This window comes from Schizophyllum commune (assembly GCF_000143185.2).
Source record: "Schizophyllum commune H4-8 unplaced genomic scaffold SCHCOscaffold_1, whole genome shotgun sequence".
Lineage (NCBI taxonomy): Eukaryota > Fungi > Basidiomycota > Agaricomycetes > Agaricales > Schizophyllaceae > Schizophyllum > Schizophyllum commune.
The window spans coordinates 3,092,331-3,110,399 of record NW_026089538.1 but is presented as its reverse complement, the minus strand read 5'-3'; the positions used below and the strand labels follow the sequence as shown (position 1 = coordinate 3,110,399).

The following is an 18,069-nucleotide window of genomic DNA, read 5'->3' as shown; positions in this document are numbered from 1 at the left end:
TACATACAAAAGGCTCCCGTTCGTAGGGCCATGGCGAGCTGGTCTCGTAGATATTCTTAGTATAGGCGCTACTTATTTCTTGGAATTTATGCCAGCATGCTGTGGCTTGATGATGGCTCTCAAAGACGTGGACGAGGAAAACGGGTATATTGTAGAATCGTAAGTATGCCAGATGGTGTTGACATTCAAGCCTCCATGTTGCAAGCGAAGGGGCGAAGCGCACACCACTCGGGTTGAATAGCCCTCGCACCCACGCCCTTCTCCAGTAGTCGGTAGCGCAGCTCGTGCAGGCGAGGGAGCGCGGTGTTGACATCGAGCGCGCTGCCGTTGGGTTGCGTTGCAGTCCAGAAGGTCTCCGCTGAGGTTGCTGCACGCGGCCAGATGGTCGAGTCGAGGCTTTCCGGGCCGATTTGCTCGGTCCAAAGCAGTTGCTGGCCTATCGAGAGGTTAAATAAAGAGAAAGAATACAAAGCGCTGGTATACGCACCACCCATGACCAGGCTCGCCTGCGTGTCGGTGAGGTTGGCGAGAGGATCGAAGGTATATGCGTGCTGCCACGACTTGTACGGGTCGCACCAGCTATTGCTGCGAGGGAGTTAGCTCAACCCATATGGAGGAGAGTGAAGATCGCGTACGAATCGGGAGTGTTTCCAATCCACTCGCTGATGCCACAGTCGAGGTAAAAGTAGTCTGACGGCCCGTGCACAATCTTGAAATTCTTCTCTGCGACCTTCGCCGCGTTTTCGGACGAGACCCACACGATGACGAGCGTATCGTTCGAGAGCGTGACGTTCTGCTCGAGGACCATCTCTGTCAGAGAAAGTGTCAGTACTTTCGAGGTCATGATGAAGACATCAAGGAATATGCACGCACCTTCCCAGACCACAGGCGTCTTGTTGACTTCAGCCAAAGAACCGTGGACCTCTTGTATGAAAGAATCAAAGGCAGAATCGAACGTAGCTCCCGTAGAGTTGAGCCCCTGTTGGAACTGCTGGTCGGCCTCGTAGCACTTGGCATTGATCTCGTCGCCGCCGGTGCTGAAGTACGACGAAGACAGATTGCCGGCGACGGCCTTGACGAGGGAGGAAGCGAAGTCAACAACGTCTTTCGACGAAAAGCGCAGCTGGCCCGCGGGTGGTTCGGCTGCGAAGTCCAACCACGGCGAGGCCTGGTTGCAGGCGATCCAGTCGGGGTGCGCCAGGCTGATGATGTCGGTGTGCCCGGGCATGTCGACTTCCTGTGTGAGGTTAGTGAAGAGCGTGATGTGCTGAGGAAAGCATGTACCATCAGAACATCGATACCGAGCTGCGGATCGCGTAAGTCAGGAGGGTCATTCACCTCTGGATTGTCTGGACTCACCTGAGCAGCGTAAGAAACGACGTCTTGCACGTCCTGTGGCGTGTACACTTTCTTGGACGAGTACGCGCCGGTCTGCGCAAGTTCCGGGAAGGCGTCGACCACGAGCGGGAAGCTCTGACTGTCCACGATGTGCCAATGGAACATGCTCATCTTCACGAAAGACATGGCCAGAAGCGTCCGCTTGATATCGTCGACCGGGAAGCTATAAGGTTCTGTTGAGTTGCCCGTACAGGAATAAAAGAACGTGTGCTTGCTAGTTGCGTCCCGTGTCCAGCATGAAGCCGCGGTAAGGCTATGAAGATATACACATTGATGTGAGCGAAGATTGGGCAACGGAGACTGAGAAACACATACGTAGGCAGGAGCATCGTTCTCGATAGTAATTGGGGCCAAGTTGGTATACGTGACATTCTCCAGAGTGTACCAAAGCTGCTCGAACGAGGTAAGGCCACGCAGGAGCCCCAACGTGCTGTTTGCGGAAATGATCGCCTCCGAGCCGTCCTCAGGGACATGCAAACTGTATCCCTCGGAGCGTTTGCCCAAGGGCTTTACAGCTTCCTCCGCGATGGGAAGAACAGTCGCACCATCCTGAAGCACGAGCGACACCGAAGACAGGGTCGGAGCTGCGTTGATCGCTTGCTGGTCTTGCGTTCCACGTCCGACGGTAAGACGCTCAATGAGAGAGCTTTGAATACTTTGGGTCGTCCTGTTAATAGCGATATACAGATCATCAGGAGCGCCGTCCAGCTCGACGTTGAACTTGAAGTCGGGCGCAAGTTGGAGGAAAGAGGTGCCGTTTGTTAGAGAGCGCGGCAGCGGCCAAATGCTACCGAGGACCGACGACGCGAAGAGCGAGAGAGCAAGCGAAGCACTGGTGACACAGCGCATCGTGGGCAAAAGAGTGACGAGGGAGGGAAAGGAAGCGGCGATAGAAGGCGCTTGTTCCCGCACTGCTTTATAGGCAACGTGCAGAGAAGGGTCGTCAGTTCGCGGCGATCCTGACGACGCGTACGGGCTCGGAGCAGGAAGCGAAGTCGGGGAGCGCACTCCAATCCGGGCTCCGAGAGCCTTGTGTCAGCCGCACCTGTCGCAAGGCCCGGGCGTAGTCCCAGATTGCCGTAGTGATTCGACGCCTTCGCGCTCATTGTCGGTCCCTTTTGCCCGAGCGTGAGGAAGTCGATGAGGCAGATTTTGGTTGCTTCTCGTGGTGCCGGTGGTCCATAAACACTGCCCGCTTCTCATGTTTGATCGTGTACCGTCATATTGGAAAACAGCACGCGAACAGTGTGTTGAATTGTTGTGCTTCAATTGCAAGCGAATCTGAGATTAATGAAGAGTCTTGTGCATCGAATACAGATCCTCAGCTTGACCAGTAGTGTCGAAGTCAGACACAAGAGTAGGAAGTGAATGTCGGCCTGATTTAGGGCCGGCACGCGCACGTCGGAAAATGCCGAAACCGAACTTGACCTCGACCGCCAGCTAGGGTCCAGTCCACCCTTTGGCCGTCTCTTTCTTCCCTTTATAAGTCAGCGGTGATACTCAACTGCAAGCTTCCGGTGGTCTGTCTGCACTTTTGGCGAAATATGCCTTCCGAAGGAGACTCCTTCCTTCCACGGATCCAGTCCGTTTTCTACGCTGTCTTCGACGTTCAGAAGGGCCCAAAAATCGTATACCAAGTCCCCGAGGGCCTTATCGCAACAAGTGGTCCCTCTAACCCTGCTCTAGGCGCTGTATACCCTTCTGCGCCTCCGACGCCATCCATCGAGACACCACCCTCTGCCCAAACGCCTAGTGCTGCGTCACGCAACTCGAGCATATCTCTGGTATCACCCGTCGACTACCAGCGGCCGAACTCGCGGAATCTGTATTCGCCCTCCCACAAGCAACGCTCGGGCTCTTCGAATCGGATATTGTTCAACTTTGACGACATATCGAAGTATGTGATCCCGCCAAGTCCACTTTGCGGGAGACTGGTGACCTGCGCGACGAAGCACTATCGAATTGTGGGGCATCCGGTAGCGCTGGAGGGAGCGCAGTACGAGCGGAACTACCTTTACTACAATGTGTGCTTTGTCTTCGAGCGCTCGGCCGATGTCAGCTGTTACGAGCCTATCGTCCGCAAGGTCAACCGGGTTCTGACTTCATGTGAGGTAAGTCGCACCATTGATACTCTAAAACTGGTCTGACAATATGCCTCTAGGAAGAGTCAAAGTACATATCTTGTCCGCCAACACCAGACGCCATGCAAGCGATCCTGGAACAGCTTTTCGAGGATCTCAATTCGTATTCGGAGACAGCGATTCCCATCGACCACTTCAACTCGATCCAGCTGAAGATCTTTCCCTTCTATCCGAATCCTCCGCCGGTACATGGTAGGGATAGTGTGTTCATACGCTGGCGTAACTCACGAACGAACAGACTGGATGGTCCCCGTCGCACTGATCAATCTGAAGAAAGCGGTTGAGGACGACTGGGATCTGACCATGGTAAAGGTAAGCGCTTTTTTTAATTCGTCTTAGGCCGCACTGACTGTCATCTACAGATCTGCAAATTCATCGATGGCACGAACCATGTCAGCAGGATAGCGCATCTCGCTGACTGCGACCCTGTTTTAACTCGCGAAGCTATATCGCACCTCTTGTTGGTACCAAATCTATTGCCAGCGTCGTCCCTCTGATCTCCGGCGCAGGTATTATCAAGTCATCATGACCATCGACATCTTCCAGTTCTCCAACGTGTATACACTTCGGCGAAGCATCCAGTGGCTCGCGGAGGAACCGCACGTTAAGGAGGAGTGCGGTCCTTATGTGACGCGGCCTGGGCAGAGGATTCCTGACTGGCCTAAGCTGCTGCACCTCTATTCACGCTTCCGATCCGGGAAGACGGTCCAGCAATGGATGGAGGCCTACGATGTGCATGAGCTCGGCATCGACGCCCGCCGTTTCACAAGCTTCGGCGTAATCAAGGTGAGCAAAACGCTCTACGCTTGATGGTCCGCACTAACTAAGCGATCCAGGGCTTCCTCCGCCGCGTCCACCGCTGGCCCGTCCTCCTCCCGCCCCCAGCGCTCCACCACAACACGCCCGAAACCCCCATAACCCCCCTTGACGCCACCGCCACCACCCGCAAGCGCGTCGCCAGCCTCTCCTCCCTCAGCCAGTACCCCGTCTTCTCCCCCGACGCCACGCCCACCCTCCCGCCCGCCGCGCACCAGGCGCAGCTCCTCTTCCGGGGCAACCTCGCCGGCGGCGCCTACCACCCCGCGCCGAACCTGGGCACCAGCACCCCGCCGACGCACGCGACGCTGTCGGGCGCGACGACGCCGACGCTGGCGAGTCCTGCGGTACCTGCCGTCGCGTCCCCCGTACCGGCGGAGGCGAGCGCGGACGTGCTGACCTATGCGTTCGATATGTATAGGGCGCGGCAGGCGTCGGCGGCGGAGCGGGCGCTGGAGCACCTAAGGAACAAGGACTCGGCGCAGACGAGGTGGAGCGCGCTGGCGGCGTCGGTAAGGCGGCCGGGGTCGCCGCTGATGTCGCTGCCGCCGCTGGCGGGGAGGGCGCAGGAAAACGGGGGAAGGGGGCAAGAGCACGGGGCAAGAGGACCTGGCCTGGAATCGCGGAGACAGTCCCTCATGGCGCAAGGTCTCCCGCCGCCTTCGCCCAATATCAAGATCAAGACAACCTCCGCTTCACACCGACATCGACAAGCAGCCACAGGCGACTATCGACAGCCCAACGCGGGTGACCCGCGCTGGGCACCCACCAGCGACCCCAAAAACTGCCCACCCGAGCTCATCCCCCTCCTCGACGGCGAGCACCACACAGACGAGCTGAGTGTGCGCTTCGAGGCAGGCTGGCCGCTGCTACAGCAATGGCTCGCGGTAGCGGGCGGGGGTACGGGTGAGGATGGGGATTTTGGGAGGGTTTGTGTGATTTATCGGTAGAGCGATCGGAGGGCTCGATGGCATGCGCAGGTCTATTAGGGACTCCACTTGTCGCTCGTTGTCCTCTTCACTGGCACACCGGCGATCTACCATTGGATGATTATACATTGTGCATTCGGTCAGTATGAAGATGTTACAGCGATAGCAAGAACATGACGAGGAAAAGAATTCTACGAAGTGCAGGTAATCCCTCATGATGTATAGGTAATCCTCAGCGTCAAGTCGAACGGCAACGAGCTCGCGGTCACGGTGATCTGGTCTCCATTCTGGACCAAATCCGACAGCTTCTTCTCCAGATTCGGCCTCGTTGCCTCCTCCAGCTGTGGTGGCGCCTGAAGGTAGATCTTCGTCGTGGCCGTGGATAGCGAGGGTTTCTTGATTTGGCTGTAGGAGTTGGTGCATCGTAAGCAATAGCGCTGGAGCAAAATGATGGGCTGATACGTACACATCCTGCCTCTCCACCAACATCTCGATCAGCTTCTCCACAGTCATGTCCTTGTTGACGCTGATGTCCAGGGACTCGCCGCCGCAGACGGGGCATTCAGGTCGCCGGTTATGCTCGAAGGTGTAGGAGTAGACGCCGTCGGTGCCGATGAGCATGAAGTAATTGTTGAGGTAGGCGGCGGAGCTGGTGGCGATCTTGAAGGCTTCGTTGCAGCAGGCGGCTGTGGGGAGGTCGGTTAGAGGGGGGCTTGGTGAACGATAGGTGGGCGATGGGTACGGTATATGATGGCAGAGGGAGATGAAAGGGAAGGAGTAGGGAAAGGAGGAGTAAATAGCAGGGGAAGCGGGGCTCACCAGCGATGATAGCGTTCGTCGATGCGATGGCAGGGATGATGTTCTTCACGACACCCTGTGTGAGCGACCAAGTGACACCCTCGATCTTGAACTCCTTCGCGCGCGCTGCAGCGACGGAGTACAGCCAGCCAATGTGCTCAGGATCGTCCGTGTCGAGCTTCTTGTCTGCGTATCACGTCAGTCAAGCCGCACCGAGCCTGACACAGGCGCACTCACCCCCATGCACGCGAGGCCACTCGAGTACGGAAGCCCATTCTATGCAGTGCTCGGGCAGACGCGGCGTGTTCGCGATGGTGCAGATGGGGAAGGCGGTTGGCCGGTTGAGCATATCGAGCGAGCACTCGTAGCAAGAGGTGATCGTGGGCAGGATCACACGCGCCTGGCCCTTGAAGCCTACACGGAACAGACCGTTAACGAGCTTTGTTGACATTGCAGGAAGTATCACGCACCCTCAGTTCCGCCGTCAATTAGCGGCTTCAGGCTCTCCGGGTTCTCTGGGTCGACGAGGTTGACAAGGGTGGCATTGATCCACCGGCGAGCTTCGACGGAGTCGAGGCCGCAGATGACAAGGTTGAACTGCATGTAGTAGTCGTCGTCCTTGTCCTGGATTTTGCCAAAGTAGCTGCGGGCGTGTGAGTGGGGCAAACGGGGTGGAGAAACGCGACGCACGGGGTGACCACACATCCCGGGACGCGCTTCATGATAAACTCAGCCGCGACCGTCGCTTTGGGCTTCCCTACGTCCTTCGGGCTGCGCGTCGTGTCAGATGGACGCATACTAGCCACAACTGGTTCACACACCGAAACAAGAACTGCCTGTTCAAGTTCGATATATCGATCGTGTCCATGTCAATGACATGGATGTCCTTGAAGCCCGTGAGCGCGAGGTTCGCGAGGATCTCGCACCCCAGCCCTCCCGCGCCAATGACCAAAATCTTCGCCTTCGTCCGCAGAAAGTCCTTCACCTGTGTCCGTACTCATCAGCTCCCTCTATCACTTGCGCGCTTGATTAGGCGCCGCTCACCCCCTCGCCCGCCATAAAGTCCGGATCCGTCCTGGGCCCCGGCTTGTCGAGGATCTGGTCGACATGGTAGTAGCGTCCGGGCCAATCTGCAGCGGTCGCGGTCTCGACAGACATGTTGTGGATGAGTAGACGGTGGTAGGGGAAGGACAAGAGGCACGTTGTTGACGGCTGTGTGTCAGCGCGCGACGAGGCCATCTCGGCGCCGCGGCCCGTTCTCCCGAAAGGCCGATCGCGTTTCTCACGTGAGCGCCCATATTTTGCCTTCCCCCGCATCCACTACAATGGCGGCCGGTGCACTCGTGCAGTTCTCCGGACATCAGTACCTGCGACAGCGCCTGGTGCTGTCGATTTTGAGCGGCAAGCCCGTCAAAATCGACAAGATACGGCCGGAGGATAAGAATCCTGGTCTACGAGGTCAGTACAGTGCGAACTATTGTTCCCCTTCCGGCTGGCTGATGAGGGGGACTTCGCAGACTACGAAATTAGCCTCCTCCGCCTGCTCGAGAAGCTCACCAATGGTACCGTCATTGAGATCTCCGTGACTGGTGTGTGTTAGCGCTCTGTACGTCCTACACATCGCTCACAGCGCCCCACGAAGCATAGGCACGGCCATCCTCCTCAAACCAGGCATCATCGCCGGCGGTCCGCTCACACATGACTGTCCCCTGTCGCAGGCTGTCGGATACTTCCTCGAACCCATCATCATGCTTGCGCCCTTCGCGAAGAAGCCTGTGCAGCTTACCCTTCGCGGCGTCACCACTGATGGGCGGAATCTGTCCGTAGACATCCTCCGCACGGTCACTCTCCCGCATCTACAGCTCTTCGGTGTATTCGATGGCGTGGAGCTGAGGATAAAGAAGAGGGGAGCGCCGCCAGCGGGAGGAGGGGAAGTACAATTCCTATGCCCGGTGGTCAAGCAGGTGAAGACGTTGAACTTCGTGGACCCGGGGAAGATCAAGAGGATACGAGGGGTGGCGTACGTCCTACATCCTCCTCTTCATGTATCTATCTCTGACCTGCCCTCAGTCACGCCGTCCGCGTCAGCCCCCAGTTCTCCAACCGCATGATCGAGGCGTCCCGATCCATTCTCAACCGCTACATTCCCGACATCTACATCTACTCCGACGTATACAAGGGTGACGACAGTGGAAAGTGCGTTCTTACCTCCTCCCCCCTTCCCTCTTCCTCCTCCTTCCCCTCTCTCCCTATCCTTCCCCTCTCCCTCTCTCCCTTTCTCCCTATAACTAACCCCTCCACCCCCAGATCCCCCGGCTACGCCCTCTCCATCCTCGCCGAATCCACCACCGGCGCCCTCCACTCCGCCGAGGCCATCTCCGAACCCGGCGTCGCCCCCGAAGACATCGCCCTCAAAGCCACCCGCGTCCTCCTCTCCGAGCTCGAAAGCGGCGGATGTGTCGACCGCCGGCATCAGTGCTTGGTGCTGTCGATGATGGTGCTGGGGAGCGAGGATGTGGGGCGGTGTAGGATGGGGGAGCCGACGGTGCAGACGTGAGTGACACGCGTTTTGTCGCTGGGAATGGACTGGCGTGGGAAGTACGGTACTGACGATACCCTCAGCATCCAATTTCTCCGCGACGTCCGCCAATTCTTTGGCACGTCATTTAAAATTGCACCAGCGGAGCCTGAAGACTCGGAGTGCAAGCAGTTGGTGTACTCATGCTATGGTACTGGCTATGTGAATGCGAACAGGACACTGGCATGATTGCACTCTTTCTTGCTCCTGCATCCCATTTTTTGTGACTCGACACTCTGTTCCATTGCATTGATTCCAGTCTACAGGCCCTTATGTAGTATACATGTATCTGGTACATACACCACGCGAATTACAGTACGTATAAATATGTGTGTGCTTGGTATCGACTTGGAGTGGGGAGGATGGTTTTTAGGCAGGTTTATTCCGCCAGCAGGTATCGCTCAGTCAGGCTCTAACGCCTTGCACGCAACAGGAAGACCGCGGCGGAGCATGCAATACCTGCCACGAAAGCGAGGCTGCAAGGGATGATGGGTAGCGATCCGGAAATCGGCGGCGCAGAAGAAGTACTAGGGGCGGACTTCTTGTAGGTCTGCGTCCGCTTCACGCCTAGCTGAGCGGGCGTCGGTACCTCATTCTTCTCCCAGCCCTCATCGAGGAGGCGCGTCATGGTCGTCTCATCCAAGTGCATCAGGTCCTCCAACTGCCACTGACTGCACAGGCTCGAGATCCACTTCATGCGCCTCCGCCCAAGCCCGCCGCCTACCCCCGGCGCGCGCTCGCGCAGCATCGCCCGCAATTGCCCGACCTTCTCAATCGCTACACCCTCGCACCCCGTGAGCGAGTCGCGGATGCGCTCCTTTATGAGCGCCGCGAGCTTCGGCCCGTTCCCGTTCGTCGAGATCATGATCTGCAGCGGGCCGTCGCGCACCTGCGCGCCAAAGTAGAAGTCGCAGAGGTCTGGGATGTCCGCGGCGTTCACGGGGATGCGCGCCTTGCGGCAGAGCTCGACGATCTCGCGGCTCTTGCTGACGTCGTCGATTGCGGTGAGGACCATGTCCATGTGGTGCAGCTCGGCGGGGCCGGTGAAGCGGCGGTCGTAGTGCGTGACGCGGTGCGGGTGGGCGTCGACAAGTTGTTGAGTGCGCGCGCAGACGCCCTTGGCGGGCGAGAGGACGGTGATGTTGGCGTCGGTGGGGAGGAGGGAGTCGATGCGCTGGGAGGCTACTTCCCCGCCGCCGACGATGAGCACGTTCTTGTCCTTGAGCTGCCACGCGATGAGCAGCGAGCCGCCCTGGGCGGAGGGCTGCTCGCTCTCCTGGCGCTCGGACATGTTTCGCGGCTGTACTTGGACCATGGCGCAGTGGGTGACGGGCGGAAGCAGGACGCGGCGCGGTCTGTTTGGCGTTGTGGATGTCGTGCGGGGGCGTGATGCGCTGATCTGATGGCGCGCACGTGGGCGAGTTGATTGATGGCGCGCTTTGTCATCCCCGTGCGCGTCCCCGTTTGTCCATCCCGTTCATCATCATGCCGAAAGCTGACCTGAACAAGGCGGGCTGGGAGCAGTCCGAGTTCCCCATCCTCTGCGAGACATGCCTGGGCGACAACCCTTTTGTGCGCATGAGCAAGCAGGAGTACGGCCGCTCGTGTGGGACGTGCGCGCGGCCCTTCACTGTCTTCCGATGGAACCCCGGCACGGGCATGCGCTTCAAGACCACTGTTATCTGCCAGACGTGCGCGAAGGTCAAGAACGTTTGCCAGACATGTCTGCTCGATCTCGAGTATGGGCTCCCCACTCAGGTCCGCGACACGGCGCTCGGTGTGGTGAACGATGCACCTACGAGTGACATCAACCGCGAGTACTATGCCCAAAATATGGAGGCCAAGGTGCGTTCCATCTGATCGTGTAAGAGGCCTTACTAATCTTCATCCAGATGGCCGACAACCAATCCGCCGTAAACACTGTCCGCACCTCATCTGCCGGGAAGGAGATGCTCAAGCAGCTCGCGCGCACCGATCCCTACTACAAGCGCAACCGCCCCCACATCTGCTCCTTCTTCGTCAAGGGGGAGTGCAAGCGCGGGAAGGAGTGCCCCTACCGTCACGAGATGCCCGTGCAGAACGAGCTGTCAAACCAGAAGCTGCAGGACCGATACCACGGCGTGAACGACCCGGTGGCGAAGAAAATCATGAGGCAACATGCAGAGGCGCAAGGCTTGAAGCCGCCAGATGATGAGACCATCGTGCGTTGTGCTTGCTGCGGTCATGGCATAGCAATTGACTTCTATCGCTACAGACATCCCTCTTCGTCTCCTCCCTGCCGGCCAACTCCACGGAAGCCAGCGTCCGCAACCGCGTCATTCAAACCCTTCCCTCCATCTCACCCGAAAGAATACGATCCGTCGTCCATGTCGAGAAGTCAAGGTATGTTCTTGAGCTTTTTGCGATACCTTGTACCATCTCGCACCCTTTCCGTCGCCTCACTCGAACGTCCGTGCTGACTCTGTTTCCCCCTCACAGATGTGCCTTCATCAACTTCAAAGACCGTCAGGCTGCCGAAACGGCCGCTGCTGCCTGGTCCAATGGCCTTGACTTCGACGATGGCACCCGCGCGTCCGTCAAGTGGGGAAGGAGCAGGCCAAAGAAGGACGCGGCGACGGGCGCGCCCATAGCTCCAGCGGTGGCTGCTGCCTCGTAGACGTCCTTCCTTCACTGTACAGGCCATGTTGGTGTACGTTGACCATATGTGTATCTTATTGTTGCGAGGCCTTGATAGCCCGATATTGCTCATGAACTTGGTGTTCACGGTTTAGAAGCGCAGACGTACCGGGCATGCGTTTGGTCTACGTGCCCACCATTCGGTGACTTCCGCCTAGCTTCGCGCTTCAGATCTTCGGCATTCAAGCGCCCCAGACGCTTCTGAGCTTGCTATTTTCCAACGCTGTCATGGAGGTCATGCACTCTAGCCTTCCTTGTCGGACCTCCGGTGCGTCCGATGCTCAAGCGCAGCTATGCTGATAATGCCCCTCTCTTTCATTTCCCCACTGCTTTTTAGACTTATACCGCGCATTCTTTTGCGGGGGGCGAACCTTGAAGAGAAGCATACGCGAAGAAAGCAGACAATCAGTCAACCGAGATGAAGTACGGTCTCTCACGGAGGACGGTGCCATAACTTCAAAGGTAACTCCAAGTTCGAAGCCCTGGGGCTGAGGGAAACTTTGCAGATTGAAGCGTAGTGTGCACTCGAACAGCCTGAGGCTTGAGGTCGTGCTCGTTGACGTGATCTGGGACGACGCACATTTCCTTCGTTACTACGCCACAATGGCAAGGCAAGGCCACGTGATGCCAAAAGTCGAACATGTCACGCGGTCACATCGCTTGAACTAAATCGCTTTGTGTCGTTTACGCCACGTCTATGGCGGATAGCCCTGCGTACTCCGCCTCCGTCCTTCTGTACCCTAGTTGACCTCCTCCTTGACATACAGTCGAGAACGGCTCGGAAGATATTCCGCCTTCATGACCTCAGGTAGACGGTGAGCAGCGGGACACGGAGTGCCGTGCCTGTGAGTCTGCGTGGGTACCGTGCAAGCCAAAGTAACTTCGGTGATGCTTGAGCTAGGACTCATCTCCGGCGCGTATAGCACTTTGCCCCGAGCACATGCGCGTCGGTCTTTGCCAGTCTATTGTATACGACAAGCGGGAGAGCCCGTGTCTTCGCCACGGGTCCATGGACTATAGCAGCCTTACTGATCGCAGAGACTCTCCTTGAATATGCCTCTATCCACGGTCATGGATTATCTCGGCCTCACTGGTTAGTCTGGACTGCACGCACGTAGCCTCATCTGCAGGCCGTCTGTCAATATTCCTTGCCGTTAGCTTTGCTGTCACACCTTTTCGTACGCGAATCATACGAACAACCGGCCTTTCTTCTCATCGATGTATACTGGCAAAGTAGCCTTACTGTGAGGACGCGGCGTCCAGTGGCCAGCACAACAGCCTTGATTTTGCAACTCAGGGACTCCAAGATGATTACCTTACCGTCACCTTCGTGCTCATACGTCGTCCGAGGCAGTAAGAAGAGGTCAATGCAATCTGCCTTACTGCTAGCTGAGTTACCATGGCAGATGAGCCTCACATACTTTCATCGTGCGGAATGGCCGATGTACGCGTTAGGGTCAATGGCAGCGCGACAGCGGACGCATCTCCGACTGTGGGGCAGTTCCGCTTTGTAGGCTTGCCTCCGTGGTGCGCCAAGTAATCATTCTCGCCAGTAGAGCATGGAAGTCGTAAGGTCAGCGCCTTCGTCTCGCTCAGCGCCGTCAAGTCGGAAGGCCGTTATCCTCATGCTTCAAACCTGCGTTGCGCGCAACGGCATGTTGGCTACGTATCAGCCTTACTCGTAGGCAGATGATGTATGAGCAACGCTGTATTGGGCTGTTCGGAGGCGTACAGTCGTCGCTAGCAGGCCGGCATGACGGGCGGACACAACTTATGTGCGCGCCGCTTGTCGCCACGTGCTGGATTGATGGGGGCCGGCCCCAGCTGCTGCTCCTTTATATTGTAGATGCGTACTGCAGCGTGCCCGTCAACCCCGCGTGTATGCATAGAATTCATCCCCCCATCCCCGCCATTAAGTATACGTACAATTTTGCCGGTTCTCAAGCTTACGGCTCCTTGCCCGATGGCGCTAGGGCTGTCATTATCACTGATTGCGGTCTCTAACAATTGTGGCACCGGTGGCATGCTCGGTGTCTAACAGCCAGGACACAGCCATAATGTCTCCTTTCGGACAACAAGCACCTACGCAGGGTCCACGCCCGACTGCGACGGATGCGTTGCCGCATGGCTGCGTACATTTCGCAGGAGCCCCAGCCTTCGTTGAATACCGGCTCACCGCAGAGGCGTCACGGTGTGAGGGGAGAGCTTCTTCCTTCGGTGTTGCTGATTGACTACAAGTCATACGCCAATAGAAGTTGACCGCAAAGGACTGGAACTCGATAGGCGCACACCAGAATGTGCTGCTGACTCCTCACCAGACTGACTCACAACTCCGGCAACATGATTAAACTTTTGTCTTCAAACCCCGAATGGAGGAGGCTCTATATGCGCCATTTATTCGAGAGTACAGCCAACGGGAACAAGGTAAGCGATACAGAGTGGACAGAAGCATATGGAAGGATCTAGGCATACAGAGGCAGGCGAAGGGCGTCAGAAAGGACAAGGCGGCAATAAACTATGGATAGCGGGGAGGTGACCGAAAGGGATGAGCTGAAGGCGAATTACATGCACCGGTGCAGCCGTACGACTGCCTCTTGGACCACGCATGCCCAAGCGAACAGAAAATATAGTTCCTGTAGCACAACAGTTAGCTCCGTGCAGGCATCAACATGAGCACTCTGCATACCCTCAGCACAACGAGCTCGTGCGACGAGACTATCTTGGGATATCCGACTCGCTCTCCGCAAGGCAGGAGTCTGGGACAAACGGACGCCGACGTTGGTACGGGTGTGATCTTCGTTACTTGGGCGTCCGTTGGGGGATTAGAGCGGCCCTCCATCTCCGCCACCTGCAGGGGACGAAGACGTCAATCTCGGTGCCCCATATGTAACAAAAGGCAAAGGGAGCAGAATGACTCACGACGCTGGCGATAGTCAGGCCCGGCTGAACGCGTCTCATGGCGTGAGCATCCATGAGATGGAGGAGTTTGCGCTGGAGCGTCGTGAGCTACAATTGTCTCCCGAAGGGCATGGGGGGCGTACCGCCGTCTCTGCGTCCATGTCGTCGCCTTCGGTGTATCGGGTTCGGTATGGGTGGTACCTGCCCGCCGTCCGCGAGCCGGTCTTGTGGTGGCGAAGAGGCCGAATAGGCCCACATGAGGTTGACTGGTTAAGCGACTCGGCTTCAGGGAGAGCGGCGAGGCGTGCGGAGGTCATGACAGGCGCGTAGTCGTCACAAATAATGCACTGGGAAGGAGACAGGGAAGGGAAAGACAGAGCGTACCTGCTCACCGTTGAAGCCCAGCTTTAAACCCCACGGGACGCTTTGTACGGCAAGTACGCATTAGGGCATCGCTCCGAGCTTGTTCAGGTCATCGGGCAGATGCGGCTTCATGCGAGACACGCGTTACGCATTCATCCTCTCCCCGCTTGCTGGTGGTCCATTAGGTGAGCACGAGCCTGCGAGGGAAACATCAACGGTGGGTTCGCTGCGTTGAATGATCCCGCGGGTCTTTCCGCGCTTGATTGCATAGGCTCATACGGGGTGTGATCCTGTGCGTGCATCTCGTCTGTCAGCGAAGCTCACAAGCAACGACGGGAATTTCTCACCTTGCTGGGAAATACCCATTCGAAGGTGGATCGCCCCGTATGAGTCTTTTGCAGCTGCAAGAGGACGGGACGCCGACAAGCTTTCGCCGTTGCAGCGTACCTAGTTTTCGAAGATGCGTGGCGAGAGATACCGGCAATTATGAAGGTACGGATGATATCAAGAGTCCCGTTACATCGAGGTATTCAGGCCACACAAGAGCTATATTTATTTTAGCCTGCCCCAGCCGTGCATGACCCCGTGAGACACTAAGAGCGACCGGTTGAGGATGATTGATGTTGCCCGAGCGTTCCCTGTTTCGGGTGTGTTCCTATTCCCAGTCTTTGCCATGTGAGATAGATTGAGTAACCGGACAATGTTGCCTGCACAAGGTAGGAAATACCGAGACGCACGGAGATATGCATGATGCCAACATGATGCCTTAAGCGACAGGACCGAACAAAGAGCTCCCGATATACATGTGGTCCAATGCGCAAGAAAGGCGACGCCATCCAGAACGAAGGAGTCTAGCACAGGGGCGCAAGTATACCAGGGTTCGTGTACACAGTAGGCCCGGCGTCTCAGCCAAGGCTTGCCATATTGCTCTCGAAGGACGCACTCCCTTCCACCGTGTGCGGCATCCGAAGGATAGACGTAGGGCGTGAGAGCGTCGCTGTCGCCTTCGTTTCCGGAAGCGGTGGAGGCACAGCGCTGTAATCGGGCGGCAGCATAGGCGCACTGACGCGCGGTCTGCTAGTCCGGCGCTTGGGAGGCATCTGAGGAGCTGGCCTCGATGCCGCATCGGTGGCGAAGGTGACCGAGGTGCGGCGTCGCCTCGTAGAGGAAGCGGAGGCTGACGAACGGCGAGATGACGATGACTTCATGGCGATAGGATACGTCGTAGGCGCTGCGTCGCCGTCGTGGCTGGGGGCCGCGACAATAGCGTTCGTCGCGCCGTCGATAATGTCGAGGAAAGGCAGGGAACCCTCTGAGGAGAGGATGCCCTGAATGGCGTCGATGGAAATAGGCCAGTCCAGAGCCGTGATCGGGTCGAACGCGAGAGGCTTTGGCGTCGCAGCAGGGTCGTCATCTTCGTAGACAGTGTCTCGACGCGTCTGTGAATGCGTTCAATCATTGATAGGCAGTTCGGGACATGTAACTTAGTCGACGTACAGATTGAGTAGTCAGGAAACTTTCAGGCCGATAAAGCTGCGAGTCGGAAGGAAGGGAGCTCAAGGAGGACGATATTGTTGCATCCGGTGGAACTGAATTGCCGCTCTCAGGATCACCAGCCTTGGAGAAAATTGAGCAAGAATGAGACGCTGATAAGCGAATTGAGGGACTGACCGAGTCGGTCGTTAGGTCATCTGGAGACGCACTATGGGTGTCATCGTCACGAGGGGGGTGATCTGCAACCATCTCTCCGGGCCGAATCGTGTCGGACGACTCAGAAGAGCTCATGCCCTGAGAATGTAGCTCCACAACGGCGGACGCATCCAGGTCACTGAACCGTCGAGGGGGCATACTCCCATCGCGGTACCGGTCGAGAAGGTCGTTGACGGCGAACTGGCGGGAGGCGCTGAGTGGCATAGCGCCAAGCGACGAGACGTTGGAAACGGACGGAGTGACAGACCGGTCGCCGCTTTCCTTCGCGATCTCGCGCCAGAGCTTCATCATCTTGTAGTCCTGCTCCGCCTCGGTGAGAGACTGCCGCTTGAGCCTGTCGACAGCGCGGAAGTCGTCGGTGAGCCGCGCGCCAGTGACTGGAGGCAGGATCTTGTGCCACATGTCGAGCCCGTTCTGAATGGCGATCTGGATATGGGTCGCCAGTACTACTTCGGGGTCGAGGTTGACGTTGTCAACGGTGTCATAGGCGCTGAGGAGGATGGGGTCGTAGCCAGTGAGACGGAGCATGCGTTCGCACAGAGCACGGAGGGCAGCTTCGCGCTTCTCGAAAATCTCGATTTGTCGCCTGCCGAAGTCGATGCGCAGGTCGATCCCGGCGCACTCCTGTTGCTGTTCAGCCGTCTGCTCGAGCTTAGCGCGCTCTAGATTCTCGATGGCGTTGCTGAATGCTTGGCGGTTGTTCTCGAGTACTTTGTTCTCCGCTTCGAGGGACGTGAGGCGGCGGCGTAGGTCGTTGTACGCGTCCTGAGTGACCGGAGGCGCCAGTGAAGAGTGTGCAGACGGAGCGGAATTTTCGAGTCTAGGCATACGCTTGTGCAGCGATGTAGAGTTCCCAGGCTCAACCAGCCCACCAGGACCTTTGGATATGCCTGAATCGGCTGAAGGGACTGAAAGCGTCGGTTCTAAGAGACTCGCAACAGGCCCAGAAGTGGAGCTGTTCGCCGTCAGCGCAGTAGAGGCCTGAGGGGGTAGAGACAGGAGAAACGAAGGTGAAACCGAAGGTTCAGTAGACGACGAGTTCTGAAAGGCAAGGATCGGAAGGGACGTTGGGCGATCTCTGGCGAGTTGCTGACCAGCTGGAGTTGAACGATGGCGATATCCTGTAGGGTCAGATTGGGGGCGTTTCTTGGCCACAAGTCGACGAGACCAGCGCCTGAATTGTTTGAACAGATTCATGATACTTTGACCAAAAGCGAGTTCCGCACTCGAGAAGAGCAATCGCGAGTCCAGAAATTGCGGATGCGGTCGGAATCAAGCGCGTTCACGCACGTGACGCGATATTGGCCACGGGAATTGCCAAAAGCGGAAGCACTTTTCCAACTTGTCACGAACGGTCACGGACGCCTTCTTGAACTCTTCTTGCGGAGAGATTGTCATTCAAATTGCCGTGCACCCGTCCTGTGATACACAGGGTCATCAATTCTGGTCTGTGCCGATTCGGACACGAACGAACCGTCCAGTGTCCATCCTGCGGGCGACATCCGCCTGAAGCACTCTATTCGGAAGGACGGACTGGATCCGCGATTGGCTCATAATGCCTGCGCACCTTCCTTCGTCGTGGGAGTGCATGCACTGGCAGCCCCTCACTAATCCAAAGCGAGAAGAGGGCTGGGCCCGAGCTGCTTGCTAATGTATATCGCGTCTTCTCGACCGTGTCACAAAGGGAAGGTACCTCGGCGATGCTACGACCTTCTCGACGATATATAACACCAGGCTCTTATGCTGTTCCAACAGACAATCA

General features: G+C 57.3%; 9 protein-coding genes across 9 annotated transcripts; 3 read left to right on the top strand and 6 right to left on the bottom strand.

Annotated features, from left to right (window-relative positions):
- Positions 1–185: 185 nt before the first annotated feature.
- Positions 186–1,524, bottom strand: SCHCODRAFT_02695556 (glycoside hydrolase family 20 protein; the record flags this gene model as incomplete). Its single annotated transcript, XM_050346883.1, has 6 exons — positions 186–436; positions 488–585; positions 636–810; positions 874–1,237; positions 1,285–1,305; positions 1,360–1,524. 6 exons carry the CDS (start codon positions 1,522–1,524, stop codon positions 186–188), a joined length of 1,074 nt encoding a protein of 357 aa, XP_050203037.1.
- Positions 1,525–1,612: 88 nt separating this feature from the next.
- On the bottom strand, positions 1,613–2,247 carry SCHCODRAFT_02485588 (uncharacterized protein; the record flags this gene model as incomplete). Its single annotated transcript, XM_050342843.1, has 2 exons — positions 1,613–1,651; positions 1,714–2,247. The coding sequence occupies 2 exons, from the start codon at positions 2,245–2,247 to the stop codon at positions 1,613–1,615; spliced, it is 573 nt and encodes a 190-aa protein (XP_050203036.1).
- A 576-nt stretch (positions 2,248–2,823) lies between these two features.
- SCHCODRAFT_02562768 (NPR2-domain-containing protein) lies at positions 2,824–5,305 on the top strand (the record flags this gene model as incomplete). Its single annotated transcript, XM_050343772.1, has 6 exons — positions 2,824–3,509; positions 3,560–3,731; positions 3,778–3,851; positions 3,902–3,999; positions 4,049–4,325; positions 4,376–5,305. The coding sequence occupies exons 1-6, from the start codon at positions 2,943–2,945 to the stop codon at positions 5,303–5,305; spliced, it is 2,118 nt and encodes a 705-aa protein (XP_050203035.1). The 5' UTR covers positions 2,824–2,942.
- SCHCODRAFT_02607608 (uncharacterized protein) lies at positions 5,249–7,277 on the bottom strand. The gene is made up of 8 exons (XM_003035730.2): positions 7,127–7,277; positions 6,904–7,067; positions 6,773–6,853; positions 6,553–6,725; positions 6,320–6,496; positions 6,104–6,268; positions 5,751–5,970; positions 5,249–5,689 (listed from the first exon to the last, which is right to left on the bottom strand). The coding sequence occupies exons 1-8, from the start codon at positions 7,238–7,240 to the stop codon at positions 5,497–5,499; spliced, it is 1,287 nt and encodes a 428-aa protein (XP_003035776.1). The 5' UTR covers positions 7,241–7,277; the 3' UTR covers positions 5,249–5,496.
- Positions 7,278–7,407: 130 nt separating this feature from the next.
- SCHCODRAFT_01087235 (18S rRNA biogenesis protein) lies at positions 7,408–8,849 on the top strand (the record flags this gene model as incomplete). The annotated part of the gene is made up of 6 exons (XM_003034913.1): positions 7,408–7,540; positions 7,600–7,671; positions 7,730–8,102; positions 8,153–8,278; positions 8,390–8,635; positions 8,705–8,849. The coding sequence occupies 6 exons, from the start codon at positions 7,408–7,410 to the stop codon at positions 8,847–8,849; spliced, it is 1,095 nt and encodes a 364-aa protein (XP_003034959.1).
- Positions 8,604–10,003, bottom strand: SCHCODRAFT_02607604 (siroheme synthase middle domains-like protein). The gene is made up of 2 exons (XM_050344264.1): positions 8,705–10,003; positions 8,604–8,635 (listed from the first exon to the last, which is right to left on the bottom strand). Exon 1 carries the CDS (start codon positions 9,949–9,951, stop codon positions 9,073–9,075), a length of 879 nt encoding a protein of 292 aa, XP_050203034.1. The 5' UTR covers positions 9,952–10,003; the 3' UTR covers positions 8,604–8,635; positions 8,705–9,072.
- A 61-nt stretch (positions 10,004–10,064) lies between these two features.
- Positions 10,065–11,438, top strand: SCHCODRAFT_02607599 (uncharacterized protein). Its single transcript, XM_003034914.2, has 4 exons — positions 10,065–10,505; positions 10,553–10,861; positions 10,915–11,042; positions 11,139–11,438. Exons 1-4 carry the CDS (start codon positions 10,146–10,148, stop codon positions 11,314–11,316), a joined length of 975 nt encoding a protein of 324 aa, XP_003034960.1. The 5' UTR covers positions 10,065–10,145; the 3' UTR covers positions 11,317–11,438.
- Positions 11,439–13,655: 2,217 nt separating this feature from the next.
- Positions 13,656–14,785, bottom strand: SCHCODRAFT_02674777 (uncharacterized protein). The gene is made up of 4 exons (XM_003035732.3): positions 14,378–14,785; positions 14,256–14,327; positions 14,023–14,184; positions 13,656–13,969 (listed from the first exon to the last, which is right to left on the bottom strand). Exons 1-4 carry the CDS (start codon positions 14,549–14,551, stop codon positions 13,898–13,900), a joined length of 480 nt encoding a protein of 159 aa, XP_003035778.1. The 5' UTR covers positions 14,552–14,785; the 3' UTR covers positions 13,656–13,897.
- Positions 14,786–15,257: 472 nt separating this feature from the next.
- SCHCODRAFT_02743279 (uncharacterized protein) lies at positions 15,258–17,560 on the bottom strand. Its single transcript, XM_003035733.2, has 3 exons — positions 16,269–17,560; positions 16,095–16,214; positions 15,258–16,036 (listed from the first exon to the last, which is right to left on the bottom strand). Exons 1-3 carry the CDS (start codon positions 17,502–17,504, stop codon positions 15,503–15,505), a joined length of 1,890 nt encoding a protein of 629 aa, XP_003035779.2. The 5' UTR covers positions 17,505–17,560; the 3' UTR covers positions 15,258–15,502.
- Positions 17,561–18,069: the final 509 nt, after the last annotated feature.

What these genes read in the sequence shown, in the direction of transcription:
- SCHCODRAFT_02607604 (XM_050344264.1), bottom strand. Translation starts at nt 9,951, where the DNA reads ATGTCCGAGCGCCAGGAGAGCGAGCAGCCCTCCGCCCAGGGCGGCTCG.
- SCHCODRAFT_02607599 (XM_003034914.2), top strand. Translation starts at nt 10,146, where the DNA reads ATGCCGAAAGCTGACCTGAACAAGGCGGGCTGGGAGCAGTCCGAGTTC. An exon ending in CGCCAGATGATGAGACCATC is followed by an intron (nt 10,862 to 10,914) that starts GTGCGTTGTGCT and finishes CTATCGCTACAG; the next exon opens with ACATCCCTCTTCGTCTCCTC. An exon ending in GTCCATGTCGAGAAGTCAAG is followed by an intron (nt 11,043 to 11,138) that starts GTATGTTCTTGA and finishes TCCCCCTCACAG; the next exon opens with ATGTGCCTTCATCAACTTCA.
- SCHCODRAFT_02607608 (XM_003035730.2), bottom strand. Translation starts at nt 7,240, where the DNA reads ATGTCTGTCGAGACCGCGACCGCTGCAGATTGGCCCGGACGCTACTAC. An exon ending in ACTTTATGGCGGGCGAGGGG is followed by an intron (nt 7,068 to 7,126) that starts GTGAGCGGCGCC and finishes GTACGGACACAG; the next exon opens with GTGAAGGACTTTCTGCGGAC. An exon ending in GACGAACGCTATCATCGCTG is followed by an intron (nt 5,971 to 6,103) that starts GTGAGCCCCGCT and finishes ACCTCCCCACAG; the next exon opens with CCGCCTGCTGCAACGAAGCC.
- SCHCODRAFT_02743279 (XM_003035733.2), bottom strand. Translation starts at nt 17,504, where the DNA reads ATGAATCTGTTCAAACAATTCAGGCGCTGGTCTCGTCGACTTGTGGCC. An exon ending in ATGACCTAACGACCGACTCG is followed by an intron (nt 16,215 to 16,268) that starts GTCAGTCCCTCA and finishes ATTTTCTCCAAG; the next exon opens with GCTGGTGATCCTGAGAGCGG. An exon ending in GTTTCCTGACTACTCAATCT is followed by an intron (nt 16,037 to 16,094) that starts GTACGTCGACTA and finishes ACGCATTCACAG; the next exon opens with ACGCGTCGAGACACTGTCTA.
- SCHCODRAFT_02674777 (XM_003035732.3), bottom strand. Translation starts at nt 14,551, where the DNA reads ATGACCTCCGCACGCCTCGCCGCTCTCCCTGAAGCCGAGTCGCTTAAC. An exon ending in ACATGGACGCAGAGACGGCG is followed by an intron (nt 14,328 to 14,377) that starts GTACGCCCCCCA and finishes ACGACGCTCCAG; the next exon opens with CGCAAACTCCTCCATCTCAT. An exon ending in GCCTGACTATCGCCAGCGTC is followed by an intron (nt 14,185 to 14,255) that starts GTGAGTCATTCT and finishes CGTCCCCTGCAG; the next exon opens with GTGGCGGAGATGGAGGGCCG.